We start from the raw sequence: 11312 nt of genomic DNA, 5'->3' as shown, positions 1-11312 counted from the left end.
GCATGTTGCTAATACAAGGCGGGATGGAGACCGGATATGTTCCTCATAGGCACCTCATACGCATATTCTACCATGCATTGGGAACATCTCCTGTGCTTATTAGTTATTATTCACGAGAGATGTTTTCAATGCACGGTGGATGTGCCTGTGAGGCGCCCATTTATGAGGTGAATGGGAGGCGCAATCTGTGAGGAGCAAATCCCAATCTTATATTAATATGCGGCAACGGCTGTAGGTGACAGGATTTGCTCCTCACAAATGGGCACCTCACAGGCATATCCGGTCTCCGGCTGGCCGGTTGAAACATGTTGGGAGCGCGTTGTTGGTAGCACCGTAGCAGATCTGAACTCTGAAGCCCCTACCATTTTGTTGGAGGGTAATAATAAATCTAATCAGATATTTCCAAGGATGGATAATACGGTAGATTTTTCTAGCAATTCTTTTGGGCGAAAGCAGTGGTGATAGGCCCCTAAATTTTCTCACACTGTTATCGCTGCTTCCTCAACGGGTGGTGCGCGTGCCGTGTCCTCAAAATATTCCTTTCTTAATTTGTTGTTGCCTGAAGGTCCACGCACAGAGCCAGCGGAGTAGAATACCAGAGAGAGAGTTTCGGTTGAAGTCGCCATGACCGTTCAGGCGTCGTTTTACAGCGTGGGAGTCCCAAGCTTCGCAGCTCCACCACCAAATCGCTCCCGCCATGTAATACGGGCGAAAGCGAAAGGTAAAGAACCAATCAATGATTTCTTTAGAGGCGTCTAATTTGCACCAAATCGGTTCCATCATACACTGACTTTTCCTTTTTTTTTTTTTTTATCGATTCGAATTACTCTTTGCTCCCCTGCATCAATTTTTTCTCATTCAAATCTAGCTACACGACTTTGTGTCAGAGTCCATAGGTAAATGCAAATATGCAATAGGCAATAGCTAACCATTTTTCCGTTGAGCACATGAAAGGGGAAAAAAGAAGGAAAGAAGATGATGAAGTTCGGAATCACGTGGAGACAGGATGATTTTCTTTTAGCTTTCATAGATTTTGAATTGATTCTATTCGCGGATTATTTTATATGCGAAAAAGAAAAAACAAGTCTTGTAAACTTATATAAACTGTAGAATTCTGCAAGAAATGGAACCAAATGAAATAAAAGGGGCAAATTAGAGGAATTACAATAGGATTTTAGGAAGAACCATAAAACATTAATCTTTTAAAATAAAACTGAATGCAAATTGGCAGTGCTGGTTTGTTTAAAGAATTAACAACATACAAGGACAGAAGCCCAACATATTTCCTAAAGAGACTTCGAATGGACCTTAAATGAAGAAAATTCTGCAAATCTTGATATGGAGTAATAATGGAAGGAAAAAAAAAAAAAGAAAAAGAATCTACACAAAGTCCAGCTTATAGGACCTCAAAGGCCTTCCTGTCTAATGGTCATTGAAGCTGGAGGAGATAATAATACTTATGGATTTACAGAATTTCTTTTTCTAAGACATTGAAAATGCAGTAAGCATGTGTAGTAATTAAGAACAAGCAGTTTTTTGCATCGGTAGACATGTGGATAAATGCCTGTAAAAATATGTTCCTCTTGTATAATTTTGTTACATGGAAGTCTGTAGCTTTCGTAAATTTATAGGTTTACCTAATCACAAGTTTTTCAAGATCTAATAATTGAGATTCTGTTGAATCCTTGTTATTATGGTGGATCTATTGCCTTTTTAACGTAGTTACATCATGATGTTTCTCTTTTTCGTTTTTTTGGCAGTGGAGCCTTCAGAGAAGTCTGTTGAAATAATGAGGAAGTTCTCAGAGCAGTATGCTCGTAAATCAGGAACATATTTCTGTGTTGATAAAGGAGTCACTTCTGTTGTTATCAAGGTATGTAAGTTTTGATTGGTGGTGCATTGAAGAGCCATGACTTAACATGCATCGACTCTAAACATTCTGTCTATTTTAAATAGTTTTTCAGTATTTTTTTTTTTGTGTAGAATTGTTCATGCTTAAGTAAATTAATGCATTCAGAACCTAGAAATTTTCTCCAACAACTATGATGTTAATTGCTTGTGAGTTTCCATTTAATGGGTGCTCAGGAGATATTTGGTCTTTCTAATTGACATAAGTGGCTTTTTTGTCTCAATAAAATGGCAATTTTTTAACAACTATACCACTGGGGAACTTGTTGAATGATCAATGTAGGTATAGTTATACACATGCAATATCATGACCTACTTAGCTGGCTAATGGAATAGGAGTTACTTGTAACTCTTACCACTAAACAAGGAATAAGATTGAATGAGTTTCTTCCATAAAGTGATTTAGTGTATTATTTGACCTACAAACTGTATTTTAAAATTTGTATTCATCAATGTTTCTTTTCCCACATCCATTGAAGATGCAACTGAATATGATTGCTTATTATTGTGGAACTTACACAGGGATTGGCAGATCATAAAGATTCACTTGGCGCACCACTTTGCCCTTGTAGGTAAATATTCTAACCAATCCTATTTGAACAGAATTAGTTCCTGACTGCTGAAAATAGGTGTTGCATTGTATCCAGTATTGATTTTGTTGTATATTCACATGTCAACCTCTAACCTTTCATGTTTCAGGCATTATGATGACAAAGCTGCAGAGGCAGGGCAGGGGTTTTGGAACTGTCCATGTGTTCCAATGAGGGAAAGGTATACGTATCTTCTTCTATATAATCCTAGAGATTTCCTTTTTGGGTGACAGTCCTAGTGGAAAGCATCTATTAGTTATGAAGATAAAGTTATTTTACCATGCAGCCCTTATTAATTAACTTCGTAGAATGCATGAATGTTAGGTAGGGATCAGATATAGGAGATTCGTTTGCATTCATGGATTGGAAAAAAGAAAAACAGTACTGGATTTTTTTTTTGGGCATTTTAAACCTAGTCAGACTGAGACACTTGGACTGTTCCATCCACGACTTTGCAAATTCACTCAAGTTTACACAAAAAACAGAACCAGACTTGCCATTTGGACACTGGCAAACAGGAATGAAGAAGGGAAAGATTCTTATGGACAAATTTGCCTTGTTCAGTGTATTGTGGGTCTTGGGGGGGGGGGGGAGGGATGATATTTGAGGATAGTTGTTTGTCTGTTCCGGTCATGATTAATAAAGAGAGTTGTACTGTTACATATAAGATTCTCTCTTCAAAACTTCTTTAACATACTAGCTATAATGGTACTTTTCCATGACTTTTAGTGGTTTTCACCTGTCCCAATCTTTTTCTACTTATGTACTAGGGTTGCTTCCTATGGATCAGGAGATCAAAACTTTGGTGGATACTAATTGAGGAACTTAGGACAATTAAACATTGGAAAGATATTTCATGGTCAAAACGATGACATGATATTTTGTTTATTTGGGACTTTTAGGAGGAAAAATCCAAAAAGTGGAAGCATTTTCTCTTCTTTGTAACTCTAAGATTTGTGAGCTATTTAAAAAGATCGAAGTTAGGGTCAACTCTGGCAAGTCAAACAAAAGGTGATACAGGTGAAATGTTGGAATCTTGACAGCTTTTCTATATCAGAAATGATACCACCCCTTGCATTGTCCTTTATCAATGCTTGCCAAGAGTGGCCAATGATATTGAATAGCCAAGGTGAGATCTAGAAGAGATCTTTTATGGCTTCATCCATATCTTCCTTTCATGGCTGTTTGAGAGTTTTGGCTTTCTTTTGGTTCTGTACCATATATGTGCTTGGCATATCCTATCTCAATATAATTCATATGTGTGTGTGTAAAGCTCCAAGTGGTTTTTTTTTTCCTCTAGTGAGGGTCTGTCTGCTTTTTACTACTTGGAAGTGGTGATCATAACAAAAAAATTTAACCTTAAGCAGAGCTTTTTTAACTAAAGCTAGAGTAGTGTATTGTATTCATTGTGTAAAGCACTATATACAAAACATATACAGTGAATGTCTTTTTGGTGAGGCAAGAATTCAGTTGGTTCAGCTCTGGTGCATTTGCAACACTGGTTAGTGAAAGTGCTTCACATCGTGATTTTTTGGCTTTGAATGGAAGAGCACGTTTCTTGTTAGGAAGGCACATTTTGATACATGTGGATAACAACATTAAAATAACTGGCAGTTTTCATAACAATTTATCTAAGAGTCACTTGAAAACGACTAATAACTTTGGGAAATTTTAACTACTTAAGAGTGGAAATAGCGTACGGACAACTGTTTTATGCATAGTGCCTTATGTAGTTAGGGGGAGTATTGAGAATGTTTTATGTATAAAGATTGTAATCAAATATTATTTAATGTAACATGTGCTGGTTTTTCTGATGAAAAGAAATAACAAATTAGTTGTTTTGCCTACCTAAAGACTATTTGATTGAATTTTATTTTATCAGTAACTGTAAATTTTTATTGATAAATAAGGTAATATACAGAAATTATAAAGAGATTAGTCTACAAAAAAAAGAGAACTAGCCCATTGCTGCTCTCCCCAAAGAAACTACCCAAAAGCCCTAAGGTATAAGCAGTACCTCCTTTAGTCAAAAAGATTACCTCCTCAAATCAAATACTCTATGTTTTTCCTGTTCTGGCTGGTGAATCAGCAAGATTGATTGCTAACTGTGGCACCCATGCAAAATTTGCTTCCAAGATATTTGCTGACATTGAAAACCTATTTTCTCCAATCTGATGTTGTTTTCTTTGATCATATTTACTCATTTTCTAGCCATCTGATAATTGTTATTAAATCTCCTTCCACAACCAGATTTCTGTATGTCATTGGTCTTTCCAAGCTTAATTCTTGGAGTGCAGCTAAAAATTCTACTTTCATTTAATTTCCTTCTCCTATTGAGCCTGAATATGCCACTGGGTTATCTTCTTCATGATTTTTAATAGCATCACCAGTTCCTGATAGCCTTGGGTTTCCAATGCTACTTCCATCAAAACTCCACTTGAAGATGTTATGCCGGGGGGGGGGGGGTCAACTCTGAAGTGCTTCTGTTCCTTAAATGGGCGCTGTGAACCAATTTCTAAGAATATCATCCATGGAGAACATTGCAGATTCCTTCCTAGCCTTTACCCAATGGATGATTCTGGTTTTTATCAGATCACTTACATCTTACACGGCTTGATCTCTATCAAAGAACATCCTATTCTGCTATTCTTCCCAGTAGTCCATATGATTGTTGCTTGTCTGCATCTCCAAAGGATTACCCCTCCTTTCTTCTAGGGGAGAAGAAAGAAGGTAAAAAGAAGTTTCTTATATCAAGTGGAGGTGTCTACCATCCACTTAGGACCAACTAGAGCAAAGAACTGTTCCCAAACACTAGAAGATACAAATCAGGAGGTTAGAAAATGCACGCTTGTTATAGGTTTATAACCATGATCCCAGATTCCCACCAACAAATAGCAAAAGAGAAAAAGCTACAGAAAAAAGTGCACGCCCATGTTTGGTCCTTAGTTTTGGAGCTCCTTTCCCTTTGTCAGGATGCTTGTTTACTTCTGATTCTAGAATTTGATCCCCCTGCCCTTCCAGGTTATTCTCCTGTACCTCCTTGTTGTATTTGATGAAGGAAATTTGGTATCGGGCCTATTGTCCTGTGCCACAAAAAATGAGGTCTTTTTTTTTGATAAATAAAAAAAGGGCTTTCTATTGAGAGGTTTTTCATCAAAAGGTTAATACTTGTGAGCTATTACAAAAAAGAAGACCTGACAAGAAATATAAGGCAAGGGCAGCTACTTTTTTAAGCCTACTTTTTTTCTCTCTCCAACAAGAAAAATAGGGAGAGTAGTAGAATACTACGGAGATGTGCTAGGGCAGCTGCTCTTGGTCTTTTGGGGAGGAGAGGAAGAATTTTCCTGAATATGACAAGGCATAAAGAAGAGATATTGGAAAAGATAGTGGTAAAAGTTTGTCATTGAGTCAAGACTTTGAAGTCCTTTCATCCCTTCTCCATGGAGGATATAAGAATATAACAATGGGTGGTTGACTCTTTTATGTCAAAACCCAATGGGTCCATGCTGTGGTCTTGTCTCAAAATATTGCTTCCAAGTTAAATTTTGATGGCTGTAGCTTGGATAATCCAGGACCCTTAGGTATTGGAGGGGTTATTAGAGACTGCAATGATCACATCAAAGCTATTTTCCCAGGACTGGTTGGTTTTGGAAACTCTACAAGAGCAGAATTATTAGCACTCCTACACAGTTTAAGATTAGGGCCATTAGGCAGATCACTAGATATCATAACTCTGGTTATAGGGGGATTCAAGAGTAGTAGTGGGATGGATGAGAAATGGCAGCATGGGAAGCTGGCATTGTGTAGTACATGAGATGGAGATTAAAGCAATAACAAGTCCCTTACACATCACATGCTCATGAATTCATAGATCAACAAATGGCTTTGTTGATACCTTGGCCAAGGGGGTGTCAACAGAAATCAGCTATTTTGGGGAGAGTTATATTGACTGTTCAATTGGTGGGTAAAATTTATAACTTAGCTTATGTAAAATCTAAAATAAAATGAAAGTAAAAAGGGTATGGTTATAGTTCTCACATCACTGGGCTGCTTGGCAGTTTTATATACTTATATTTTTCCTAAATGAAATTTAAAGTTGCCAATCAAAAAAGGAAAAAAGTGTATGGTTGTTTCACAGTTTGTCTTATAAAGAAAAAACACATGTAGGGTGAGAGAGCCCAATTAGGTATTTGCCTTCAAAGGAGAAGACTCTTTGATTGCACTGGAGATGTTAAAATTGTTTATGGTAGAAAGAAATAATAATGCATAATCTTTACATGATGGAAGAGTGGTCAGGTTGGAGATATCAAAATAGCTTTGAGTGAAAGATCTTCTTAGCAAAAGAAAGGAAAACAAGATATTGTGGCTGGTACTAGGAACTGCTTAGAAGTCAACTACCAACTTTATGCAATACACAATAAGAGTGAAAATTGTATGCAGAGATAAAGAATGCAATTACTTAAGAAAAGCTGCTGATTGACATGGATTTGTAATTATATAGCAACACTCATCTTTTCCCCTGATTACATGCCTCTTTTTTGACTTCCCAAGATACTCTAGGTTAAGTATATATAGTCATTGTGTATTTGTTTTCTACCTTGCTTTTTTAGTCAGTCGATTGATTTTTTTTTTTCGCATCTCGTCCATGTTATCTTCAGTTCTTTACAATTAATCAAAGGGATCAGGCTCCAGTGTTAGGTTAATGATAAGAAAAGAGCTCTCTGTGGAAGTGGAAGAAATGAGATTTATCTTTGAATGAATGGTTTGTTCAAAAATGAAGCTACAAGGCTTCAAATACTAAAAACTGCAAAATTGACTTTCTTTTGGGAGGGGGGGGGGGTTATTTTGCTTGGGTTAATGAAAATAGACAGACACACAGATATGTGTGTATGTATGTATGTATATCTTAGTTGAACATCATTTAGATCATGAATCATAAGTTTATTGTTTAATTATTTCATCTAGTCTGTATATCTTAGTTGAACGTCATTTTGCAGGAAGGAGTGCCATTGCATGCTATTCCTAACACCTGATAATGATTTTGCTGGAAAGGAGCAGGTAATCTTCTTCTTCTACCCCAACTAACTTTTTTGCATTACTCATATGGTCATACCTTTTATTGTATTACTTCTAAAATAAGTTGTTATTGAATTTATGTTATTGACCAGATATCTTTAGTTTTATCCTTTGTCTATAAATCAGAAACTATAATTGTTAGTGAATTTATTGTTAGGTAGACACTATTTTCTTCCACATGTTGTCAACTTGTTGCTATAAGGTATTCAACCTTATGGTATTGCATAAACGAATTTATACCAGTGTATTAAATCCCAGCCTGGAGGTTGAACTGCATTCACCATTGGGCCAATGAATAAGTTGTTCAACTGTCTGGGTCAACAGGTCAACCTGTGGTGTCATCATTGTAAAAAAAATAAAAAAATGATGCAAAAAACTGGTGACCTTTTAAAAAGGTCAGGAGGGTCAATGAGCATTGACCAAGTCAGTGATTCTTTTTAATATAGCAGGTTAGAAGTTGAGATGAGCCAGAGTTGTGATCAGGTCACTCTATCATCGTTCTGACCATCCTGGTCAATGATGGGTTGAAAACACTTTGTACTGGTTCCATGACCTGTTAGAAATTAGCATTGAGTTTCTGTCGATGAGAATGAAGATGTTTATGAAATTCAATAGGGATAATCATGTTTATGTGTCATCATTTGTCGTCATAAAACTTTCTTTCAATACCTAAGTTATAATACAACCATCCATGCTATGTGTCAATCTGGCAATTATTCCCTCTCCCATTTCAAATACAATGTTAAACATATGGTCACTTGAAATCACATGTCTTTGTTTTGGTTCTTGATGTCAGACCCCCAAACAATAATCAATATCAAAAGGGCCATCACCCAATGATGGTCCTGGCAATGCAAGGTCTTGGGGGGGATAGATTAGATATAGACCTAATGTTTGGCATTTTTTTTTGCACAAAATGGCCACACTGAACTTGAGGTTGCATTCTCATGCTTGTCATCCCAAGATTTTGTCATTGCACCAAGCAATAGTAGTGGCTGGAAAAGATTTATATCAAGCTGAAAATAGACCACAAGGCCCTCAGCTCTCATTTGAGATTAGCTTTAGCATACCCAACTAAAGTGGTTAAGAGAACTAAAAAGCATCTTAAAAATCAGGAAAACAAAGGGAAACAGATACAACTATGTTGTTTAAGGACTGCAAAAACTTAATGACAGGAGCTATAAATAAATTAAGAAAGATAAAGAGGCTGATAAGAGAGGAAATAAGAGCTAGGGTCATAATTTAGCAATGCAGAAAGAAAGATCAATGGGAAAGCAAATCTGAAAACACTAATGATAGAGTGAAATATATGATGGGTGAAATAGACCATCCAGGTCATAGAATGGCTTGATACTTGTACATATTTCATTCTTTTCTTAATCAATAAATGCTGTTACCATAAAAAAAATCCACCAAATGGAATGGGATGATGGAACAGGATTCATGTAGCAGACCTTATATAGTTTGGTCAAGGTTTAGTTGAGTTGAGTTGAGATATTCAATAAATAGATAAATACCTATTGTAAACTAAGGTAGACCTTACTAGAGTCAGTACCACTAGGTTTCTCTAGGAGTCAGCACCAAACACATCAATAGAGAAAACTCTTTGTTCATTCATTCAGTAGCTCAAGCAAGAAATTATGTGGAGTGTTTATAGAGAAACATGGTGGATCTTCTAAGATTTACAAAATATTCGATTTTCTTAAACATAGAAATAAAAGTACTTGCAATTAAAAATCTATTCAGAATATCGTGAAGATCTGTAGTAAATCTTGAGGATCCACCCATTGTTCAGCATATATTCAGAAACCAATCAAAGATTTGATTAGGAAAATTAAATCCTAATCATGTGGGATCACTTGAGTTGATTGTATTAATGGGCTGAATTTAATGGACTCTTGGCTCAACTCAATGACTTGTTAGACTTGAGTTTACTGGTAACTTTTTAGGCCACTGCAATTGGACTGGATTCAGATGGACTTTTGAAAATCCAATTGGTGACCTTCACTTTAGCTACGTGAAGGCCCATATAAACTAGAGAAAAGGATGGATTTCCCTTTTTTTCTTCGACTTCAGCCCCACATCATTCTCTGAAAATGTCAAGTCACACTCTTGCTTCCTGCTGTCCAAGTTCCCCAACTATGCATCTTAGGTTTGGCAGTATCATCCCCTCCCTCTTGCTATGGTTGTTCCTCTTCACTTTGATAGTCTTGCTTCTATGAATTATCTATAAAGTGATTTTATCATTCACAATAAATTTCTCATATGAGTTTAAATGTTTATATTAAAATTTATAATATTAATATAGCAATGAAGGTTTATGATGGATCCTCGTGATGATGCATTTTTTATATGGGATTGAAATGCTCTCATAATTTCTTTATCTTTCCTCTATTTTTACCTGTTATCAGATTAAAAAATAACTGAACAAATCGGACATCTACTTTTGCATTTTTTACATTGGATTGAAATGCTCTCATAATTTCTTTATGTTTATTGCTTTTATCGATATCGCTCAAGTTCTTTCTTTCTTTTCAGGCCATCTCCTTGGAAGAAATCAGGGAAGCAACAGCAAATATGTAACCATCGGTTTATTAAATTCACTTGAGCAATATGCCCACTTGTATGTATGATTGTATCCAAATCAGAAAGTAGTGTCATGTATCCTTTGTTTTACTTTTACCACTACCCTCGTTCTTATTCCTCTTGGGATGCGCTTCTGTACATTCAACTCTGGCCTGGTGAGAATTAATCCAATAATGAATTTAAAGGATTATTAGGGTGCCCGAGTTAAAAAGTTGATTTCTTCTTGTCTATTCCAGGGTTTTCTGCATTTTGCACTAGTTCATGGCTCGAAAGAAACCCTTAATGGTTCAACAAGCGTTGGTCACATCCTGACCACCTTTGACACAAAAATTAAAGCCTTGCAACCAAAAATTAAAACCTGTATTCTTATCTTCTATCAATGAACCTGATATTGTTCAAGCCGACTCAATCTAATATAAACCCATTAGGGATGAATCAGGTCCAATCCAATCCAATAAATACTTTGCACCATTAAGTCTCGACTGGTTTAATTCAATGTCTTATTGATCCATTCAATCTGTCCAAATTGATTTTGATTTGGATAGGGTTCAACCCAAAACTGGTCCATTCACACTCTACTTACTGAGAGTCACTTAAAAATGGGTCATTTTGTTAGCAAGCCCCAGGCCTCCAGTCTTCCGAGTGGGGCTGGAGCCTAGAAATGATCCAGCCCTACCCGTCTACCACCTGGAACTTAGTTGTGTTTTTGTTAGGGATTATTATTTCTGTCCAGGCGTGCTAGGTCGGGCCTGATTGCTAAAATCTTTGGGCCCCAAAAGCCAACTTGATCTGGAAATTTGATATATATAATATAATGTGTTTTATATATAATATTTTAGGAAAAATCTATGATGCCAAAAAGACATGGTACCGGAAGAGTTTTGCATTTATGATATTGATAACTGGTTGATTGGTCATAAAATTTTAGAATTGTCTTTCCCGTGTTATAATTGAACCCTAATATTTATAAATTTTTGTAATTTTTGAATATAAATTTAGATTAGGCTTAAAAATATAATTTACATTTAAGTTTTAAATATTTAGAAAAAAATAGTTTTATTAACTTATCCGAGAAAGCCTATGATGCAAGTCAGATATTAGATTTGAAGAGTTTACACAGTTTTGGGTCAAATTTTAACATATATTAACCCA

General features: G+C 36.0%; 1 protein-coding gene across 1 annotated transcript; it reads left to right on the top strand.

Moving 5' to 3' along the window:
• The first annotated feature begins 438 nt into the window (after positions 1 to 438).
• On the top strand, positions 439 to 10371 carry LOC104607964 (ferredoxin-thioredoxin reductase catalytic chain, chloroplastic-like). Its single transcript, XM_010273764.3, has 6 exons — positions 439 to 721; positions 1761 to 1873; positions 2431 to 2480; positions 2608 to 2679; positions 7496 to 7556; positions 10113 to 10371. The coding sequence occupies exons 1-6, from the start codon at positions 625 to 627 to the stop codon at positions 10155 to 10157; spliced, it is 438 nt and encodes a 145-aa protein (XP_010272066.1). The 5' UTR covers positions 439 to 624; the 3' UTR covers positions 10158 to 10371.
• The last annotated feature ends 941 nt before the right edge of the window (positions 10372 to 11312 follow it).

Source organism: Nelumbo nucifera, chromosome 4, assembly GCF_055504915.1.
Source record: "Nelumbo nucifera cultivar China Antique chromosome 4, China Antique-T2T, whole genome shotgun sequence".
NCBI classification, from domain to species: Eukaryota; Viridiplantae; Streptophyta; class Magnoliopsida; order Proteales; family Nelumbonaceae; genus Nelumbo; species Nelumbo nucifera.
Note: the sequence above shows the minus strand (reverse complement) of the source record. Positions and strands in the feature narration are given on the sequence as shown.

Coding starts and splice junctions, on each gene's coding strand:
- LOC104607964 (XM_010273764.3), top strand. CDS start 625: ATGACCGTTCAGGCGTCGTTTTACAGCGTGGGAGTCCCAAGCTTCGCA. Junction 1,874..2,430: donor TCACTTCTGTTGTTATCAAG/GTATGTAAGTTT, acceptor GAACTTACACAG/GGATTGGCAGATCATAAAGA. Junction 2,481..2,607: donor GCACCACTTTGCCCTTGTAG/GTAAATATTCTA, acceptor TTCATGTTTCAG/GCATTATGATGACAAAGCTG.